A 23,272-nucleotide genomic window follows, 5' to 3' on the forward strand; every position below is an offset into this window, starting at 1 on the left:
CTCAAACGTGCTCCGGTGGCTTTTTGGAAGGGTGAGGTTGCCCGCTGGGGATGGGGAGGCCCCAGGGGGGTGTTCCTACCCTCCAGTCCACGGTCAGTGTGCTTCCCCCGGGAAGCATCCCTGAGATGTCCTTTAGCTCAGGTCGAACATTGTGAAGGCCAAGTTTCCAAAGAGGACTGCGTCCGCTGCAGAGCTAACTGAAGGAGGTAAGTGTGGGGTGCCTGCTGGGAAAGCGAGAACCAGGACAGTCAGAGCAAAGGCAAGGGGGAGGGGGAGCCATCATCTGAGGAGAGGCCTTCCTGAGCTTATGACGAATCAGCGGAGGCCACAGGATACTATTGCCAGTGTGACTGCATATGCAGCATTTTAGCACCTGTTGTCTACACACGTGTGATACAGCCCCTTGGAATTGTGTGTGTGTGTGTGCATGTGTGAAGTGTTTGTTGATCACTTATTTCTGTCCCAGACACTAGATTAAGTATGCATTTCTCATCAAATTCTCAAAACAGCTATTGAAGGTAAGTACCCTTCTTAAACCCCATTCTGCAGAAGATGAAATGGAGGCTCTGAGAGGCTAAGCAACTTGTCCGAACTCAGGCTAGGAAGTGAAGGAGCCCGAATCTGAATTCAGCCCATCTGACCCCGCAGCCGTGCTGTTTACACATTCATTGTCTTGCCTGCCCTCAAGCAAGCTCATCACAGTGGGATTGGCGGCAGGATCCCATGATGAAGGTAGCTCCCTGCGGGGCCGTAGTCAAGGAATACACCGGGCCTTTCCTTTCCAGTGAGCCCTCTGGTGGACCTTCACACAGGGGCCTTTGCAGAAGAGAACCAGGTCTTCTGCCAGCCTCAGGGAATCCATGAGTCCCCCCATAACCACTCACCACTCAGTGGCGGCCTTTCGCTAATTCCAGGCTCCAATGCGGTGCAGCCTGCTGAGGGTCTAGATTTTGGGTGCATTCCATAATCTCTTATCTGGCTCAAAGCAACCGTGCTTGCTTGAGAACCCTGAAAAAGAAGCCTGTCATTCAACAAGTGTGTGGTAAGCACCTTGGTGTGAGCCTTGCCCCAAGCTGGCTGCTGGGGAGACGGACGAGACCCAGTTCCTACCCTCAAGTTGCTCGCAGTCTAATTGCACAAGACGATCACTCCAGAATCCTGAAATCAACTTTTACTCATTAAAGCAACGATGCAAAGGACAGCATCTCTGACCCACGAAGGAACAAAGAAAGGACACATTTTAGCTGCCTGATGGCTTTGCCAGCCCCAAAGCAGTCCATTGCTGGACTGCCCACTTCTGGGGATATCTGTTTAGGACTCTGCGAGGGACGAGCTATCCAACCCACATAGCCTTAAGGAAAGAGAATTTACTTGCTCACATAGCTGGGAACTCCAGGCTAGGACGGGCTCCAAGCCGGATGGTCTGAGAGTGGCGTGGTCTCCCAGCCGCAGTCCCCTCTTCTCAGGCTGGCTCTACTCAGCTCTGCCTGTTAACTTTATGCTCACAGGGCTCTCCGATATCTTGCGATTGCCCGATGGCTGCGGAAGCTCCCCCTGCCTGCACCTCCTCAGCTTCAACACAAGGAAAGTCTTAAGTTTGATTCACCTCGGTCAGAATTACGCTGCAGGTCATCCCTGAAGCAGCCAGAGGGTCTAAACAACGCCTGGTGTCAAGGGGGGTGTCAACCCCACCCACACCTTCTCTCAGGAATGAATAGTTGCCGAAAGGAGATCCTGGGGGCTGTCCTTGTGCTGTAGACCATGATAAATACTAAATGGTCACTGAGTTGTAGAGTGGTTAGTTACGCAGCAATAGCTAACTGATAGGCTAGAAAAATGCTCATGCAGATATACTCCAACTTTGCACTTATCCCTGGACTCCAGGTCAACTTAACAATAATAAAACTAATATTCATCAAGCACATGCTGGGTGTTCTTCCAAGAACACAGTGCTGAGTACTTCACATACTTCACCTCACTGAAACCTTAAGACCATCCACAGGGGTAAATTCTGTTAGCATCCCTATTTGACACATGAGGAAGGTGATGTGCAGGGGCTTTAAGCCCAGGATTCCATACCTGCTCTGGTCCCCTCCTATGACCCCTGTCCCCATCTCTAGGTAAGTGCTTTGTCTTCCCACAGCACCCATTGCCTAAGAGGAGTACAGCCACCCTCGTGGGTGTGAATGACTGCAAGGCCAGACTGCCTGGGTTTGAACCCTGGCCTCCCCTCCTTACCAGCAGAGAAGGCTCAGGAAAATTCTCTACAGTTCTGCCCCTCAGTTCTGTCACCTCTAAAGCAGGGATAGTAATAGTCCCTGCCTCAGAGGCTTGTCATGAGAAGTAGATAAGTTAGTACATAGAACATGCTTGGGACAGTGCCTGGCGCAGAGAAAACCCTCAATAAATGTAGCTGCTATAATGATGATCTTGCCTTCTGGAGAGCCCTAATTCCAGTGCCCCAGTCCCAAAGCCAGATTTGTTGTTTTCCCCAATGGGCCTTGGGGCCTTTGAGTAAATCAGCTAGCTCACCGCCTGCCTCTGTCCCAGAACCCCAAATGGGAACATATAGGTATATAAATACATCTGTATTGAGCATCTACTGTGTGCCAGGCACTGTTCTAAGCAACTTACATGGACTATCTCATTCTCTTCCAACAGAGAGACTATAATGTATGAACCATTACTGAGCTCCATCAGGTTCAGAGAAGTAAAGTAACTTTCTGAAGATCACACAGTTGATAAGTGGTAAACTTGAATACCTGTGGAAGAGGTCAACTCAAAACATAGGTGGCTGGCTTCCCCCCTGCCCCCCATCCCTGCCCTCATATTAATTTCTTTGTTTTCAACGTGCCCGGCCTAGGTCTCCATTCCACTGATGGCAAACATATAGACACCCGTGACTGCTCAGACCCACCAAGACTCCTGGTGACAGCTTCTTCCTGGCCCCCAGATATACAGACGCTACTTAGACAAAGTGGATGCAGGAGGGCAGGGGTAGGGCTGAATTTGACTCTTTGTCCCCTATAGGCCCAACACAGGCACTTTAGTGAAAGGTCGATTAAATGCAAGGATGAGATTTTTAAAAAAATGCATAAGGAATGCGTGGGGTGATTGCTCTTCTGCATTTCTTCCTCAAAGCTTGGGCTCACGTCCAGCCCGATACTCTACTGCCATCATGTGGCTGTTTGTAAAATGGCAGGTGGGATCTGTGGTCTCCAATTTTTACTGTGAAAAATTTCAAACTTCGAGAATACAGAGGATAGTGTAACCTATTATGTCTATCATTTAGATTTAACAATTATTTAAATTTTTCCAAGTTTGCTTTATATTTTTAAAATTTCAAATAGATCACCATCATGATATTTTACCCTGAGATACATCAGCATCATCTCTAAACATGACATTTTTCTACCTAATGACAGTTGCATGTTTACAACTAATCAAATTAACAATAATTTCTCAGTATAATTTAATACCTAATTCATATTCAAGTTTTAACGATTGTTCCCCAAAACGTCTTTTAAAGTTTGGTTTGCTCAAATCAGGAGCCCAACAAGGGCATAGTGGGGTTACATCTCAAGTCTTTTTTATTTTAAAACAAAACTAACCTCTGGGCATGACTTGGGAAGAACTCTGGCTTGCTTTCTGGTAGAATGCCCCATGGTCTGGATTTCTTTGATTGCTTCCATGAGCTGTCAGTTCCCTGTGGCTGCCCTCCATGTATGTTTGTGAGGTAATAGAAAATATGTGCACTGGTCTCTGCCCCAGTTCCTGGCACAGCGCCCCTAAAGCCCTTGTAAATTCCTAAGTGATAAGATCACTAGCGGCACCTTTTTGTTCTAACGAGAGGACTCTGGTGGTCTCCTGGATGACTCCGGGATGGGGTCTGGTCACCAGAAAAGCCAAGCCATCATTAGAAGCTTGGAATTTTCAGCCCGCCCCAGCCTTCTCCAGAGAAGGGAGAGGGGCTGAAAATGAGGTTCATAATTGATCATGCCTACTTGACGGAGCCTCCATAAACTCCCAAAGTAGGGGGTTCAGAGACCTTCCAGGGGGACAAACGCACCCACACTGGGAGGGTGATGCACCCCAACTCCACCGGGACAGAAGGTCCTGTGCCCTGCATGCTCCCAGACCTCACCCTGTGTGTCTCTTCATCTGACGGTTCATCTGAGTCCTTTGTCATAGCCTTTAATGAACTGGTAAGTGTGTTTCCCTGAGTTCTGTGAGCCACTTTAGCAAATTAGTCGAACTCAAGGAGGGGTCATTAGAACCTCTGATCTACAGCTGTTGCTCAGAAGCCAGGCGATAACATGAGTTTCTGATTGGCATTTGAATGGGGTCGGGGAGGCAGGCCTGTGAGACTGAGCCCTTGACCTGCGGGGTCTGACACCATCTCTGGGTAGACAGTGTCAGAACCGAGTTCAGTTGTAGGACAGCCAGCTGGGTCGCAGAGAATTGCTTGTTGTGGGGAAACACCATGCATTTGGGGACCAGAAGTGTGCCAAGTGTCACATGTGGCTAGCGATGGAGACTCACGGGAAGAGAGATGCATTAGGGAGCGTTCCCTACACAGAAGAACTGAGTTTATCTGATTCAGTCTCGTAACCTGGGAACTGGATCTAAATGTTTGATTAGGTTCAGTTTCACCATTTCAGGCAGGAATGCTTCCTGGAGGGTGAGTACTCCACATCATGTCACATCAGGGGCTGTGTGCTGTTTGGTGCCCCCTTTCAGGATTGATGAGATGGGTTAGTGGGTTCAGGTGGGTTCACCCTCAGCCTCCCACCATGGCCTGATCATTTGGAACCTAAGTATCCTGTCCCTCAAGAACCTCCTACCCAATGGTCTTACAATGACTTTCTAATTTCATTTCTTCTATATTTATCAGCTAAAATTCTCGTCAACAGGGGCTAGTATTTCCCTAAAATACAGTTCATTCTGGAGAAGAATAAATGCTTAATTCTTCCTCCTTATCTATCAACCTTCAGAGTAAGAAGCCAATACAATCTCAACCTCCAATGGTAGCAAATGAGGGCTTTCTTTTCTTCTGCTGAGACTCATTATAAATTCCTGGATTTTCAAATATTCATTGCATTCCAATCCGTTGCAATCCATATTCTTTCCGTGGCTTAAGTCTGCAGGGTTAGCTTCAGGATGGCTCCATTAGTTTTGGGCAACTCCCTCATTTGGGCACAGTATGATTTTCCAGGCTCCTCTTCCACCTACTCTGCCCCAGACCTAAAATCAGCCATGTCTCCAAGGAGCCCTGATTTCTCTTCATGGGGACAGTATTTAGGGACCCCAATCTGTGCACTAGTAAGTGGTGGGGCTGAGATTTGAACTCAGGCAGTCTGACTTCAGAGCTGGTGCTGTTAACCTCTCTGACCTCTGGTTAACAACAGGTATTAGTAATAATTATAACTATTACTCCTACTGATATAACTGGCCACTCACTACGTGTCATCTTAGATATCTTGGTAGGTGCTTCCCAAGATTTAAAAAACAAAGTTATTCTAACAACCCTCTGAGATAGGCATTGTTACTCTTATCCTAGAAAAGAGGAAACTGAGGCTCTGAAAGGTCAGTGATTCATCCAAGGTCACCGGGTCAGCGGAAGAGCATAGATGCAAACTGAAGTCTGTGTGACTCTAAATCTTGTTCCCCTAGTCACCAAAGAGACTTCTGTCCTGCGTGATTCCCACCCTGCCTCCTTTCAGTGGTCCCCCGCTTTTCTCCCTTAGCCCCAGGCACTCCCTGTATCCCAGGGCCCCAGAGCCCCCGGGCCAGGTGATCCACCCAGGGAGCATTTGTTGGGCGCCCCCTGCACTCACAGCTGGGGCTGGGGCACAGCTGGTCTAGTCGGGGAGATGAAGTAGTTGCCATGTGGTGTATTTGTGCTATAACATGAGAGGGGCAACCTGCTTTAGCACCCCCAGAGGGCACTCAACGCTCCCAAGGGGGCTCTGGGAATTTAAACAGTCTTTAAGAATCAAAGAATTGGAGCTTGAATTGGGGGGGGGGGGCGTGTTTCCAGACATCATGACAGATGGTGGAGATTTTCTGGCGCAGGACTCAGCTACACAGCCCTGAATTAGTTCCAGGTAGAGGGCTGCCTCCTTATAGGAGGAATGGCTTGGAGACTGTGGGGACAGGAATTGTTGCATAGAAGAATCGTCTTGCTCTGGCACCTGTAAAATCCAGCACCAGATTGGAAGCAGAGTCCAGATAAGTATCGGGATCAAAGAGAGCAGGAGATGGCTCTGGAAAGAGGAGGGACCAGTAGGACTGGGGCTGTACCTGGGGTCTCCCAAACCAGGCTCCAGGCAGGCAAACGACTCCCGGGGAGGGTCACTTTGGTTTTTGCTCACTATAGCAGTTGGCCATTGCTGTCTAACAAACACACCCCCAAACTTAGTGGCTTAAGACAATAGACATTTTTTATTTACCACGATCCTGTGGATATATTGAGCAGTTTTATGGGCAGAGCTGGCTGGGCTGCTCTTTGCGGTAGGCAGGTGGCTTGCCTGGGGTTGGATGGTCTGGGATGGCCTCACCCACATGTCTGGCAGGTGACTCCATGATGACTTGGCCACTGTCCCTCAACATGCAGGAGGATTCTTAGGGTTTGTTCACATGCCGGCCCTGGGGCTGGGTCTCCAGGGTGGGAGTGGCTGGTGAGAACAAGGCAGGGTCTACATCTAGGAGGAGTTAGAGGGTGGCCTGGTCATAGGGATAGAGTCCCCAGTAAGCACAGAGCCCAAAGCACCTTCACCTCCTCCAACTGCTGCCACCTGGTCCAGCCCCGTCACAGCCCCTGACGGGTACATCTACGCTTTTCCCACTAAAATCCTTTCATCACCCAGCAGCTAGAAATGAAATGTAGATGAAAGTGTGAATGATTCTAAATCTTTTAAAAATGTAAATCTTTTGAAAATGTAAATCAGATCATGTCCCTTCCCTGCCTAAAACCCTCCAAGAGCTCCCCGTGGGCGTTATAGAAACATAATAACCCTGGCATCTGACACTCACACGACACTTGCTTGTTAGGTGCCAGGTGCTGCTCTAGGCACTTAAATTACAATAACTTATTTAATTCTCACAACATCCCTATAAAGCAAATACTACTATTGTCACCCCATTTTACAGATGAGAAAACTGAGGCAGAGAGAGGTTAAATAATTTGTCCAAGTTAACATGGATTAAAACCCAAACTCTTTTCTCAAGGCCTGGAACTCTCCACAGCCCCGGTCTTTACATGGCTGCCTCTAGCTTATCAGTTGTATCCTAGCACAGATGTCATCTTCTCAGAGAGAGCTTCCCAGATCAGCCAGTTTATAGCGTCTCCCCACTCTCTACCACACCATCCTCTCTTGTTTTCACATCACTTCCCATTTTATTAAATGCGCTTATCTACTCCTTTTCTTACATTCTCCCTTGTTTCTGTCCTGGCCCCATCCTCTGCCAAGGTGTCAGCTCCTGAGAGCAGGGACCACGACTCTTGTTCACCTCTGAATTCCAGCACCTGGAAGAGGTGGGTACCGGCTCAATAAACATTTGTTAGAATTGAGGGAGGAAAAGAGGGAGGGAGAGAGGGAAGAAAGAAGGGATAAAGCCTCCTTCAATATTCCCCTCCCATGCCTAGAATGAGGCTGGGTCCTGGAGGAAGAATGGAGGACAAAGAGGAGTGTGATTACGAGAAACCCCGGCAAGGAACTCGGGGGCCTGGGACCCCTCAAGGTACAGCCAGACCAGGCCCCACACTCAGCTGGGAGAATGTTCTCCTGATTAGGGTTGTCAGATTTGGCAAATAAAATACAAGATGCTCAGTTAAATTTGAATTTCAGATACACAGTGAATAAATCTTTAGTTTAAGTATGTCATGTGCAATATTTAGGATATACGTATATTAAAAAACTGTCTGCTCTTGATCTGAAATTCAAATTTGCTGGACATCCCGTATTTTATCTGGCCACCCTATCCCGGATCCTCTCTTTGCGCTAGTGCAACAAGAGATTCTACTGAGCACTGGCTTTTTCTGTACAGAACGTTTTGTTTTTACTCCCGAATAAGGAAGTGCAATCTCTTTATTGATCTAACAGAAGGAGAATGTCTGTGGAACCAGCAGCTTGTTAGAGGAGATTGGCTCCTGCGGGTGGATAAATACTGTGGGGAGGGCAAGGCAGATGCTTTGTCCTGAGCTCAAAGTGGCTTTCAGAACCTGCTTGTGCCCTTGTGTGGACTTTCCTTCCCCGGCCCAGAGGTGGGCTTGAGTGGGTGCTACTGAAGAGGGCAGGAAGGGAACTGCTTGGCCCGGGAGGAGATTTATGGGTATGTGGGCTTATTCCAGAGATTCGCTCATTCATTCCGTCCCACCAAGCAGCTGGTGGCAGGAAGTCAGAGATGAATGGTCCTGGGTGCTGCCCTGGAGGCTCTCCAGAGACGGGGAGATGGGTTTGGACCCCAAGGCCAACGAGTGATGCCTGCTTCCAAACCTGTCTTCATAGTTGAATAGGAAGCGTGCATTTCTTTCCCTGTCTTGTCTCTCTCTCCCCTTCCTTCCCCATTCCTTTTCTCTTTTCTCATCTCCTCTCTATCCTTTTCTCACCTCCCCAGAGCTTTGCCACCTTAAACCTTGTAGCCAACTAGTACCATAAAAGAACAATTACTGGTGCACTCAGGCTTGGGATCTGGTCTTGGTCTCATTTCCTTTGTCTTCCCAAGCCTACCCCATCTCCTTGCATCCAGGACTAGGCAATGCATCCAGCACAGCCTGGATCCAATACATCCAGCGTAGCCTGGAGTTCATTTACATGCCCCTTTCTAATTGGCTGATACAAACCCACTGCCTCCCCTAACCTGCCACTCCCCACCTTCCTGTTGGAGCCCCACTAGGTCTAGCATCCTGGGATCCTTAGACCTCTGCCCTGCGGCCTTGTCTACTCAGTTATTTCTCCATAAAATGTCAGTGGGTGATCCCTTCTGGTTTGGGGTTAAAAGATCTAGATTCAACGTCGGACTTTGCCACTGACAAGCTGTGTGATCTTGAATGAGTCCTTTTGCCTCTCTGAGACTCAGTTCCTACATCTATAAAATGGGAATAATTCTCATGATGGGGTCCTTATAAGAATATTCTGTAGTGCTTAATATGGACGAAAGCCAGACTGCCCAAGTCAAATCCTTCCTCTTCCACTTACTAGCAGAACGCACTATGCCAGTTATCTATTTATTTCTCTTTCCTCATTTGGTTGGAGTGAGTCTGAAATAAGTCAACATACGTAAAAACATCTAGAACAGTGCTTTGCATACAAAGTGCCTAATAAGTGTCAGCTATTGTTGTGATGGATATTAAAGTCCTTTGTCCAAATGCTGTTAATATCATTATTGCCCAATGAGTCTTTGGGCACAGGCTGGGAAAAATCAATTTAATATATCTCTGACTCAGGGGCCAGAGTTCCTTAGGAAGAGAGCCCAGAGGAGTGAAGCCTTAACCTCTCTGAGCCTCCTTGTCTTCATCTGTAAAATGGCAATAGCAGCCTCACTTCTGCCTACTTCACAGGGACGCTCTGACTGGCCAATGGTAAGCACTTAAAAAAAAAATTATGAAGGAATGAATACATGGACCACAGCGGGAAGCAGTGGCAAGCTGCAGGGGTCTTCCCTGAGTAACTGACTTGCTGTATGCTGACTTGCTGCCCACGAGACATGATGTGAAGGAGGCCCACATCAGGCAGCCTATCGATGAGTGCTGAGTTGAGCAGACAGACTGAGTGGTGCGATGGTCAACGCTACACATCTGGGTAACGGGCACTCGTACTCACTTGGTGAGAGTATAAATGTATCGGTACAGCCCTTTTGGAAAATCACATAGTGCTAGCTATCACAGTGTTTAAAGAACACACAAATTCACCTAGCAGTTCCATTTACAGGAAATCATCCCCCAAATATTCTGGCTCAAGTGTGCCAAGATTTATATAGATAGTGTGTTCATTGCAACTGTTTGCAATAATGAAAAACTGGAAACAACCTAAATAGTCCTCAGTATGGGTGTACATAAGTAAATTGTGGTATATCTGTATTATGGACTATGTAGCTATTAAAAGGAACGAAGTAAATCTATATGTATTAACATGGAGAGGTCTCAGGATATATGTAAATAAACCCACAGAAAACCTCAAGTTGACAGAGGTATGCATTTAATGTATCAACATTTGTGGGCAAAAAAACCTGTATCTATGTATCTGCACAGGAAATATCTGGAAGACTACACGCCAAAGTTAAGATGATTATATTAAATTAACCATCCTATTTGATAAAAGAGCTCCTATTTTAAGGCCAGAGGCCCTATGTGTAGTCTGGTCAAAGAAATTGCGTGACTCAGAGAAACTCTATTCACTTTTTTGAGCCAAAGCTTTCTCTTGCGTAAACGAATAATGATATTTACCTGTCAGTATTGTGATGGGGTGAGATGAAATAATGGATGTGAAAACCCCGGCTCTGAGCAGAGACAGCTCATTATAGCAATCAGGGAGGGCGACCGGAAGGAAGAGGCAGGAGCCCAGACCTTGAAAGGTTTGGCAAGGCCTGGATTTGGTTTGATTTTAGGCTGTCTCTTCCTAACATTCAACAGGTATTCACTTATTAATGGTACAGTGCAAAACCCGCAAGAGGGTATTTTAACCACACATCTGCGCAAGGAGGCATAGCGGAAGCCTGGCGCGTGCGCAAAGAGAGTCACTTCGGTTGCGCTTCGGCCACGTCCTACAACTCCCAGCATGCTCCGCACCCGCGTCGGGCGCGTCGCCGACTGCTGACGTAGCTCTGTAGCGCGGGGAATTTCGAGTGGCAGTGGAGCGCTGGAGACCAGTGGGTCGCGGACCCTCCACCTTCTTTAGGGGAGGCCATGGACTCCCTAGTAGAGCCCCGGTGGCCTCCGGGCCTGGCAGTCATGAAGGTGAGTGCTTCGGGGAGGTCGGGGGCGTACGACGTCCGCGGGAGGCCAGCCCCGCCTTGAGGAGGAGAAAGGACGAGGCGCCAGCGCCGAATTGGGCCAGGATACCCGGCTCTGCGTTGCCATTTGCCACAGCGTGGATCTGGGCCTCAGTTTCTTCCTCTCCTGGGAAGTACCGGGGACAGGCCTTGGTCCCTTATGGTGAGCCTAGGTTGGCTGTCGTATGGGACGGGGTATTCTGCCGTTCAGTCACAACAATCACAATGATGTGGAAAGAAACACTTACTCTAAACGGTGGAAACGACAGTGATACCTAATCCTTTCTTAGAGCTTACTGCGTGCCAAGCATTATGTAAACTCTCCCAGTACTTTAGTGAAGAATCTCCCACAGTGACACCGGACACGGTTTGGAGTGGAGCTTGCATCAGAAAACATTTATTTAATCACCTAGCAAAGCGGGCAGTCTCCTTTACATTCTCATTCATTTCTTCTAATTACCCTCAAGAAGCCTAGTGCTACTTTGCCCTAATTCCTCCCTAACGTGTCCTAACTCTTGATAGTTGTGCATCCTCTCTTTTAAACAAAGAAATCAGGACTCACGTTTAGCACTAGCCTTTCTTTTTTTTTTTCGGCACGCGGGCCTCTCACTGTTGTGGCCTCTCCCGTTGCGGAGCACAGGCTCCGGACGCGCAGGCTCAGCGGCCATGGCTCACGGGCCCAGCCGCTCCGCGGCACGTGGGATCTTCCCGGACCGGGGCACGAACCCGTGTCCCCTGCATCGGCAGGCGGACTCTCAACCACTGCACCACCAGGGAAGCCCTAGCCTTTCATTTTATTGAAGTCTTTCACTCAAATAACATTGATTTTTGTGGCTACTTTGTTTTTGGCAATGCATTCCTGTTTCCATGGACGGTAGTGGTGAGTCCTGGATTCCTACTATGTTTGGTCAAGAGCAAACACACCATTCTGTACTAGCTAGAATCAGTTGCTTGGTTTTTCTCCTTGTTCTGTGATTATTTCCATTTGTGACTGAGCAAAATCATGTTCTTCTGTTGCTCAGTTTTGTAAACTACGGATTATGGTATCTGCCCCACTGACTCATAAGGTGACTTTGAGAATTAAGTGAAGGGACTTGGGGGAGGTTAAAGTAAGTATAAGGCCTTGTTCTACCTGCCATCATCAGTGTCATCTACAGGGCTTGGTGACTGAAGATCTCCTCATGTTGAAGAGCTGACATTGTGGAAGGATCTGGGAAAGCCGTGGTTTTGCAGTTGTGGTGGCTTTGGCTCCAGTGTGCGGTGGAGAAGAGCATAGATTTGAGTTCCAATGGTTCTGGCTTAAATTTAGTCTCTGCCTTCTATTTAACAGTGTGACCTTGATTCAGTTACTTAATCTCTCTGAGCCTGGGTTGCCTCAACTATAAACTGGAGACAGAAATAGTTTATAAGGTTGGTTAAATGAGTTGATGTGTGTGGATAGGGATCCTGTCTGGCTTATTCACTGTGCCTAACACAATGCCTGGCACATGGTGGGTGTTCAAAAATTATTTGCTAATTGATTGAAGGTATCTAGAAGGTAGTAAGCATTAAATCAATATATCTTTATTATTGTTATTAATGCTTAACATGTGTTAAGTATTTCTCCCCCTGCTTTTTAGTGGTTGTCATGAAGATTATGAATTGGATAAGGGAAGTGAAAGCTTCCCCCTTCCACTTTCTCTAAGTTGAGGAAATCCCAGGGCATCCACTGGACTGAACATCTGTGCAAGAATGTTATAGCTCATCGGATGCGGTATCACTTCCACAGATCCTGCTCAGCACATCTGTCAGAACCACTCCTCCAGGAGAGGACGGTGATAAAGAAAGCAAATAGACCAGGTGTCAGGGCTTTGGCTTCTGGTCCTGCCTCTGCTCTTGATTGATTTTCAACACAATCCTCTAGCTTTTTGTGTCAGTGGTAGCTTACCATCCAAAGTAATGGAAGATTTGGGCATTTGAATGTTTATTTCCCTGGTTTTACTGTAACAAACATTTGTTTTTGACAGATTATAAATGTAGAATGTGTATATAGTAGAAAAAAATTAAAATTTACAGTAAGATAAAGGAGGAAATGAAAGTTACCTGGCATCCTACCATCTAGAGAGAACCACTGTTTAACATTTCCTCTTATTGTTCTTCAGTTTTTCTCATGTGTGATCATGCACACACATACCCACGATGTGTATATGCATTTAAAATTTGGGATCACCTTGGAGTCAACCTCTCGGATTTGATCCAACACCTTATAAGCTCTATAGGCTTCACCTAAAAAATTGGCATATAGATGCTATAGACCTCCTAAGATTGTTAAGGAGATTAAACTACATAGTTCTGTTGTTATGTATTATTGTTGTAGGTTTGTTCTCTGATTTTTTTTTGTTTGCATTAAAACATGAACATTTTTCCATGCATTAATTATTCTTTGAAAGCATGTTTCCTTTAATGGCAACAATATTTCATATGTGAACTATTAGAGACATTAGTCTTTTTGTTTGTTTGCATTTTTAAAATTTAGGTCATACACTCATGGTTCAAAAAGTACGCGAAATAAAAAGTAAAAGTCTTCCTCCAAACTTGTCCCTCATCTGTCCAGTTTCCTGACCCCTTTGACCATTATTTGTTACGTTCTTGTGTTCAGATTTGCATTCAGATTTATATTCTTATTCCCTCCTCCCTTTTTAACAAAAGGTCACAGACAGTGTGTACTGCCTGTACCTTACTTCCTTTTTTCACTTTTCTTGGCAATCTTTCCGTACCAGTACATAAGAGAGCACGCTCTCTCTCTCTCTCTCTCTCTCTCTCTCTTTCCTCTTAAATATCTGCTCAGTATTCTTTTGAATGAAATAACATTTTAGGGCTTCCCTGGTGGCGCAGTGGTTAAGAGTCTGCCTGCCAATGCAGGGGACATGGGTTCGAGCCCTGGTCGGGGAAGATCCCACATGCTGCGGAGCAACTAGGCCCGTGCGCCATAACTACTGAGCTTGCGCTCTAGAGCCCGCACGCCACAGCTACTGAAGACCGCGTGCCACAACTACTGAAGCCTGCGCGCCTAGAGCCTGTGCTCCGCAACAGGAGAGGCCACCGCAATGAGAAGCCCGTGCACTGCGACGAAGAGTAGCCCCCGCTCGCCACAACTAGAGAAAGCCTGCGTGCAGCAATGAAGACCCAACGCAGCCAAAAATAATAAATAAATAAATTTATAAAAAGAAAAGAAATAACATTTTAAATGATTTAGAAGATTTTAGGTTGCGAGAGAGATCCTTTCCTGTTTGGGTTTCATTCCAGGTGGACGCACATCTATCTGACTTTGCAGATTGCCTGCCTCTTCCCCTCCTTCTGCTGTCACTGGCGCCAGCTCTTTCCAGGGCTTCCTCATCTGGCTCCACCCTGTAGTACTGTACAGTACCGAGCAGAAAGCACTGGATTGACGGCCGGTAGACAGGAAGTTTTGTCCTGGCTTGACTCATGTGCTGTGAGCCTGCTCTGGATACAAGTTTACTCATTTGTGAAGTAAGGGTTTTAACTAGATAATTTCTAGTGTTTCTCTTTAATATTCTCTGATCTGGTTCTTACCCTGTGTGGTGAATGGCTGCTGGTACCTTTCACCCCCGCAGTGACAGTGGGCCAGGGAATGGGGTCTGAAGAGGAGGAGGCTTGGAGGAGGAACTGGAAATACATGGCAAGTAGAAGAGAAATAGAGTAGCCCTTTTGTGACGGGCTGGCAACATGGAGTGGGATTCTGTACAGTGTCAGCTTTATCTTTCTGAAGTGTTCTCTATAACCTAAGATTTGAATAAGTCATATGGGGGAGGTTTTCTCTCCCCTGCAGTTTATGTGGACTTAGCTTTTGAGTTTGAATATTTGACAAAGAAGTATTATTAAATTATTTTTTTAGGGGATGGAGAAGGAGTTCTGTGGCAGATGTTCCAGTCTTGGTGGCTTTCTGATAGGTGTGTATGTATTTATGCATTTCAGACAATAGATGATTTGCTGCGCTGTGGAATTTGCTTTGAATATTTCAACATTGCAATGATGATTCCTCAGTGTTCACATAACTGTAAGTATGTATTGTTTCTCTGAGTTACAAAAATGTGGTTTTTTATGTAATGTAGTATTATTTTAACACCAAAGATAAGTACACATTTATTATTTATTTCTCACCTTTAGCTCCTCTATCTTGAAGTTTTAGCATGGTCTTTTCCATGACCTCCCTCTTAAATATTGAATATTTTTTACAAGGTTCCTATATTTTCTACCACCTCCCTCTTGGATACTTTTATGCCTTTTGTAACATTCACAGGAATAAAGATTTTGATCACTATATATTGTTATTTGCCCGGCACTTTTAGATGTTAAATTTCAGATTTTTCATTTTTAGCAGGATAGGAGATAGGTGGTTCAACCAAGTAGTCCTTGGCATAGAATTTTAAAGTTAAAAAATTCCACTGGGAGAATTCTACAACTGAAGAGTATTGCAGACAGTTTTATCACTTAACTTGCTGTGTGATGGTGGGAAGACTCATATATTGAAATGTGCTTGTACTTCTCTTCGTGAGTCTAGTATGTACATATTTTTTATACTGTGGTTTGACGTATTTAGTGCATGGGGTGCACTTGTCATTGTTCTGGATTTAGCCATCAGTTTATGGATTATGTAGGCTTATGATCGTTCTTATTCTCTATTTTCGAGTTGATTTGCCTTGGAAAGTTAAAAAAAATGTTAGGCTTAAAAAATGGTTTTAGTGGATAGTAGTAGCTTTGGTGAAAAAAGTTTCCATAGGGAAGACATAATAAGAGGATGGTGGTGGTAGCAACATGGGCATTAGAGATAAACTTAGGCTTGACTCTTAGCTCTCCACTTATTAGGTGGGTGAGATTGCAAACGCTCAACATTTCTTCAGATGTGAAACCCTGGTGAGTAGTTTCTGCCTTAGGAGATGGTTGTGAGAATTAAATGTACAGAGTCCAGTGTCTGGCACGTTTTAGGGCCTTAATAAATCTTAGTTTCCTTCTAGGCTAGATTCATATTAGGAACCAAGATAAGTTTTGGGGATTGTTTCTAAATATGTGTTAAAATCACCTTTATTTAGGTATGATTTATATGTAGTAAAAGGCATCCATTTTAAGTGCGCAGTAAAATGTACAAGTGTCAACGAGTTTCAACAAATGTTTATACCAGGTAATGACTACAATTAAGATATTAAACATTTCTATCACTTGACAGAGTTCTCCCCATTATCAGTCAGTATGGCCCCAGGGAATTATATGTGGGTCTGTTTCTGGATCCTCTTCTATTTCATTGATTTTTATGTCTATCCTTGTGCCAGTACTACACTGTCTTAATTACGGTAGCCTTCTAGTAAGTCTTCAAGTCAAGTATTGTAACTACTCCAACGTTGTTTTTCTTTATCAAGATTGTCTTGGTTCTTTTAGGATCTTTGCATTTTATATGCATTTCAATGTAAATTTTAGAATCAGGTTGTCAGTTTCTACCAAGAAAAGCCTGCTGGGATGTTCCTTGGGATTGCACTAAATCTAGAGATCCATCTGAGGATATATGACTTTTTTTTTTTTGAGATTTATTTATTTTTTATTTATTTTTGGCTGCGTCGGGTTTTAGTTGCAGCACGTGGCATCTTTGTTGAGGCATGCGGGATCTTTCGTTGCAGCATGTGGGCTTCTCTGTAGTTGTGGTGTGCGGGTTTTCTCTCTCTAGTTGTGGCGCACAGGCTTCAGGGCGCATGGGCTCTGTAGTTGTGGGGTGCAGGTTCCAGGACGCATGGGCTCTGTAGTGTGTGGCCCTCAGGCTCTAGTTGAGGCGCGCAAACTCAGTGGTTGTGGCACTCGGGCTTAGTTACCCTGCGGCATGTGGGATCTTCGTTCCCTGACCAGGGATTGAACTTGCTTCCCCTGCATTGTAAGGCAGATTCTTTACCACTGTACCACCAGCGAAGTCCCTATGACATCTTAACAGTGTTGTCTTCAATGTAAAAATGTTGTCCTAAATTAGAAATAAATCCCAGAAAATAGTCAGGATTATCTTAAAGCAAAAGGACAGCTTTATTGCTTGCAAGGTTTGCAAACAGGGGATATGCAGCCTTTGGCTGTAACCTAAAGTACCTTTGGGTGTAGGGGGTAAAGAGAGAGGGATTTTTAAAAACAAACTGTAGAAGTCACAGTTGGGAGACTTGCAAAGAGGATTGGCTGGCCCCTGCAGCCTGACCACAAGTCCTTGAAGCTTGACTATAGTTTTTGATGATTGGCTTGGTCATCAGAGCTTCTAGTTGGGGACGTTTCCAGGTAGGACCTTTAGCAGAATCAGAAGTCATAGTTTTCTGTTCTTGGTTTTAATGAGAACATAGAGTACGTGACTGAATCCGGTCTGTCATGACTGCCTGGCTCCGTTTTATTTTGAGTCCCTGTTAGCCACACTGGGCCCATTTTCTAAGTTCCTTACACAGGGATTCCTCTTATTTTTACTTTTCCTTAGGGGATTTTATTTTTATATGAACATGGTGTGTTCCTCCATTCTTTAGCTCTTCTTTATTTCTCTCCACAGTGCTGTTAGTTTTCAGTGCACAGCCCTTGCACTTAGAAATAACAGTTTTTTTAATTGACTTTTTATCCTGTGATCTTGCTAAATTCACTTTTTAATTCCAGCATCTTTTTTGTTGATTCCTTAGGAATTTTTATATACACAATCATGTCATCTGTGAATAAAAACAGTTTTACTTCTTCCTTCCTTAATCTGCATGCCTCATATTTCTAGTTGTTAGACAGGCTAAGTACCTCTAGTAGAATGTTAAAAAGAAGTGGTGTAGGTGAATATCCTTTCTTTATTCCCAGTTTTATGGGGAAAGCTTTCAGTCTTTCAGGCATAATGTTAGTTGTAAGTTTTATCGTATTCTTAATACATTTTCATAAATTTATCAGGTTGAGGCAATTCGTCTATGCTCTGAATTAGCTGAGAGTTTTTTTTTTAATCATAAATGGTTACTGAATTTTGTCAAGTTTGTTTTTTTTGCATGTATAGAGATGCTCATATGTTTTAATTCCTTTATTTTAGAATATGATTAATTACACTGATTTGTTTTTAAATGTTACAACAACCTTGAATTCCTTTCAATAAATTTGTCCATTTAATCTAAGCTGTTGAGTTTATCAGCATAGAGCTTGAAAATTGCTACTCCCTAGGGACTTCCCTGGCAGTCCAGTGGTTAAGACTCTTCCCTTACACCGCAGGGGGTGCGGGTTTGATCTCTGGTCAGGAAAAGAAGTTCCCACATGTCGTGCTGCAATGGCCCAGAAAAAAACAAAACAAAACAAAACAACCTACTCCCTACTGTCCTTCTCTTGTCTGGAGGATATGTAGTGATATTCCCTTTTATCCATATGCTAGAAAGGTGTGTTTTCTTTTTTTTTCCTTGATTAATCTAGCAAAAGGTTTATCAATTTTATTGCTGTTTTCAAAGAACCAACTTTTGGTTCATTGTTTTCTGTATTTTATCTTTTTTCTATTTTATTGATTTATACTTTCAAAATCTTTATTATTTCCTTTCTTTTACTTATATGAGTTTAATTTGCTCTTATATTTCTAACTTTCTAAGGTAGAAGATGAGATCGATATTAGACCTTCTTTTCTAATATAAACGTTTAAAGCTATAAATTTTCCTTTAAGCCCTGCTTTAGCTACATCCCACAAATTTTGATATGTGAGTTTTCATTTTTGTTTAGTTTAAAGTGTATGCTAATGTCCTTTTTGATTTATTTTTTGACCCATGAGTTATTTAGAAGTCTTTAGTTTAATTTCTAAAAATTTGGGAGTTTTCCTGCTATCTTCCTGTTATTAATGTCTAATTTAATTATGTTCTTTTCAAAACTCAAACAATTATGTCCGATTTCAGTTTTTAAATCAAACTGAGACTTGTTTTATGGCCCACAATATGGTCATTCTTGGTTAATGTTTCACGTATACTTTAAAAGAATGTCTATTCTAGTTGGGCGGAGTGTTCTATGAATGTTAATTAGATCAACTTGGTTGATACTGCTTTTTAAATCTTCTGTATCTCTGCTGGTTCTCTGTGTATTATTTTATCAGTACTGAGAGAGGAGTGTCGAAATCTCCAAATATAATTGTGGATTTGTCTGATTTTTCTTTTTACTTCTGTAAGTTTGTGCTTTATATATTTTTGAAGCATTTTTATTAGGCACATACACATTTATGATTATTTTGTCTTCCTGATGAATTGGCTGTTTTGTGATTGTGAAATGGCCCTCTTTATCCCTGGTAATGTTCTTTGTTCTAAAGTCTTCTTTTTTCTGATATTAATATAGTCACTCCCACTTCTTTAAGATTAGTGTTTTCATGGTTTGTCTTTTTCCATCCTTTTACTTCTCATCTACCTGTGTCTTGATATTTATATTGGACTTTTTTAGACAGTATATATTTTGGGTCTTCCCATTCAATCTAGTCTGAAAATATCTATTTTTACTTGGAATATTTAGACATACACTGTATAATATAGTAGCTGCTAGCCTCATACGGCTATTTATATTTCAGTTAAAATTAATTAAACTTAAATAAAATTAAAACTTTAGATTCCCAGTTCCACTAGCCTCATTTCAAGTGTTGAATAGCACATGTGGCTAGTGGCTGCTATCTTGGATAGTGCAGATATAGAACATTTCCATCATTGCAGAAAGTTAATTATTGGTAAGGCTGGATCTAGATATACTACCTTGCTTTCTGTTTTTTATTTACTCATCTATTTTTTCTTCTCTTCCAGCCTTTTAAAAAAAAATTGAACATTTAAAAAATATTAAATCTTTTCCACAGTTGACTTATTAGTGCTACTTCTTTGTTTTATTATTTTAGCGGCTGTTTAAAATAGGCATCTTTAAGTTATTACAGTCTCCCTTTGAACGATATTATACCACTTGACTAGTGTAAAACTGTTACAGCTGTGCACTTCTTCCTTTTTTAAATTGAAATATAGTTGATTTACAATATTATATTAGTTTCAGGTGTACAACATAGTGATTCAATATTTTTATAGATTGTACTACATTTAAAGTTATTATCAAATATTGGCTACCTTCTCTGTGCTGTACAACAGCGGTCCCCAACCTTTTTGGCACCAGGGACTGGTTTTGTGGAAGACAATTTTTCCATGGACGCGGGGGGTGGGGGATGGTTCAGGTGGTAATGTGAGCGATGGGGAGTGATGGGGAGCAGCAGATGAAGCTTTGCTCGCTCGCCTGCCGCTCACCTCCTGCTCTGCAGTCTGGTTCCCCTGCTTTGGCACCCCTGCTGTACAATATATCCTTGTAGCTTACTTATTTTATAAATACATAGTAGTTTGTACTTCTCAATCCTTCACCCCTATCTTGCCCCTCCCCCATTTCCTTTCCTCTCCCCCATTTCCTTTCCCCACTAGTTCTCTCTATCTGTGAGTCTGTTTCTATTTTGTTATATTTATTTGTTTCATTTTTTAGGTTCCACATGTGAGAGATAGCATATAGTATTTGTCTTTCTCTGACTTATTTCACTAAGCATAATAACCTCCAGGTACATCCATGTTGTTGCAAATGGCAAAATTTCATTCTTTATTGTGGCTGAGTAATATTCCATTGTATATGTACCACCTGTTCTTTATCCATTCATCGTCTTTAAGTGATAGACACTAAGTTGCTTCCATATCTTGACTGTTGTTAAATAACGCTCCTATGAACATTGGGATGCATGTATCTTTTCAAATTAGTGTTTTTGGTTTTTTTGAGGTATATACCCAAGAGTGGAATTGCTGGATCATATGGTAGTTCTGTTTTTAGTTTTTTGAGGAACCTCCACTGTCTTCCATAGCGGTTTCACCAACTTACATTCCCCAGCAGTGTACTAGGGTTCCCTTTTCTCAACATCTTCACCAGCATTTGAAATTTGTGGTCTTTGTGATTCGTCATACTGACAGGTGTGAGATGATCTCTCATTGTGGTTTTGATTTGCATTTCTCTGATGGTGAGTGATGTTGAGCATCTTTTCACATGGCTGTTGGCCAGCTATATGTCTTCTTTGGAAAAATGTCTATTCAGGTCCTCTGCCCATTTTTTAATTGGGTTTTTTTTTTTTTTGACACTGAGTTGTATGAGCTGTTTATATATTTTGAATATTAACTCCTATTTGGTCATATCATTTGCAAATATTTCTCCCATTCAGTAGGTTGTCTTTTTGTTTTGTTGATGGTTTCTTTTGCTGTGCAAAAGCTTTTACGTTTAATTAGGTTTCATTTGTTTATTTTTGCTTTTATTTCCTTTTTCACAGAAGACAGATCCAAAAAACTATTGCTACGATTTATGTCAAAGAGTGTTCTGCCTGTGTTTTCTTTCAGGAGGTTTATGGTTTCAGTCTTACATTTAGATCTTTTGATTTTCTTTTTGTATATCGTGTGAAAATGTTCTAATTTCATTCTTCCTTTTTCACTAACTGCCTTTATTCTTTTTTTATTTTTTAATAGATCTTTATTGGAGTATAATTGCTTCACAATACTGTGTTAGTTTCTGTTGCACAACAAAGTGAATCACGCATATGCATACACATGTCCCCATATCCCCTACCTCTTGAGCCTCCCTATCCCACCCTTCTAGGTCATCACAAAGTGCCGAGCCGATCTCCCTGTGCTATGCTGATGCTTCCCACCAGTCAACTGTTTTACATGTGGTAGTGTATATATGTTGATGCTACTATCACTTCGCCCTAGCTTCGCCCTCCCACCCCATGTCCTCAAGTACGTTTTCTATGTCTACCTCATTATTCCTGCCTTGCAACTAGGTTCATCAGTACCAATTTTTTTTCAGATTCCATATATTTATGTGTTAGCGTATGGTATTTGTTTTTCTCTTTTTTTTGTCTTTCCATGTCTTCATCCATTCTTTTTTTTTTTTAATTTAATTTTATTTATTTTTTTATACAGCAGGTTCTTATTGGTTGTTTTTCTTTCTGACTTACTTCACTCTGTATGACAGACTCTAGGTCCATCCACCTCACTACAAATAACTCAATTTTGTTTCCTTTTATGGCTGAGTAATATTCCATTGTATATATGTGCCACGTCTTCTTTATCCATTCATCTGTCGATGGACATTTAGGTTGGTTCCATGTCCTGGCTATTGTAAATAGTGCTGCAGTGAACATTGTGGTGCATGTCTCTTTTTGAATTATGTTTTTCTCAGGGTATATGCCCACTGATGGGATTGCTGGGTCATATGGTACTTCTATTTTTAGTTTTTTAAGGAACCTCCATACTGTTCTCCATAGTGGTTGTATCAATTTACATTCCCACCAGCAGTGCAGCAGGGTTCTCTTTTCATCACACCCTTTCCAGCATTTATTGTTTGTAAATTTTTGATGATGGCCATTCTCACCGGCATGAGATGATACCTCATTGTAGTTTTGACTTGCATTTCTCTAATAATTAGTGATGTTGGGCATCTTTTCATGTGCCTCTTGGCCATCTGTATGTCTTCCTTGGTGAAATGTCTGTTTACGTCTTCCACCCATTTTTTAACTGGATTGTTTGTTTTTTTGATATTGAGCTCCCTGAGCTGTTTGTATATTTTGGAGATTAATCTTTTTGTCTGTTTCATTTGCAAATATTTTCTCCCATTCTGAGGGTTGTCTTTTCGTCTTGTTTATGGTTTCCTTTGCTGTGCAAAAGCTTTTTAGTTTAATTAAGTCTTATTTGTTTATTTTTGTTTTTATTTCCGTTACTCTAGGAGGTGGGTCAAAAAAGATCTTGCTGTGGTTTATGTCAAAGAGTGTTTTTCCTATGTTGTCCTCTAAGAGTTATATAGTGTCTGGTCTTACATTTAAGTCTTTAATCCATTCGGAGTTTATTTTTGTGTATGGTGTTAGGGAGTGTTCTAATTTCGTTCTTTTACATGTAGCTGTCCGGTTTTCCCAGCACCACTTACTGAGGAGGCTGTCTTTTCTCCATTGTATGTTCTTGCCTCCTTTGTCGTAAATTAGGTGTCTGTATGTGCATGGGTATATCTTTGGGCATTCTATCCTATACCATTGATCTGTATTTCTGTTTTTGTGCTAGTACTATACTGTCTTGATTACTTGTAGCTTTGTGGTATAGTTTGAAGTGGGGGAGCCTGATTCCTCCAACTCTGTTTTTCTTTCTCAATATTGCTTTGGCTATTTGGGGTCTTTTGTGTTTCCATATGAATTGTAAAATTTTTTGTTGTAATTCTGTGAAGAAATGCCGTTGGTGGTTTGATA

General features: G+C 42.9%; 1 protein-coding gene across 6 annotated transcripts in view; it reads left to right on the forward strand.

Moving 5' to 3' along the window:
- Positions 1-10,805: 10,805 nt before the first annotated feature.
- The window catches only part of RAD18 (RAD18 E3 ubiquitin protein ligase), a 116,591-nt gene continuing 104,124 nt past the window's right edge, over positions 10,806-23,272 (forward strand). For 4 of the 6 annotated variants that reach the window (XM_049716081.1, XM_004274791.3, XM_033437226.2 and 1 more), the window contains exons 1-2: positions 10,806-10,957; positions 14,968-15,049. In XM_049716081.1, the coding sequence (XP_049572038.1) occupies positions 10,907-10,957; positions 14,968-15,049 (133 nt within the window). In that variant the 5' untranslated portion in view covers positions 10,806-10,906. Of the gene's footprint in view, positions 10,958-14,887; positions 14,943-14,967; positions 15,050-23,272 lie in introns of all 6 variants that reach the window. The other 2 variants (XM_033437224.2, XM_033437227.2) reach the window with 2 other exon arrangements.

Source organism: Orcinus orca, chromosome 10 (genome assembly GCF_937001465.1).
Source record: "Orcinus orca chromosome 10, mOrcOrc1.1, whole genome shotgun sequence".
NCBI classification, from domain to species: domain Eukaryota; kingdom Metazoa; phylum Chordata; class Mammalia; order Artiodactyla; family Delphinidae; genus Orcinus; species Orcinus orca.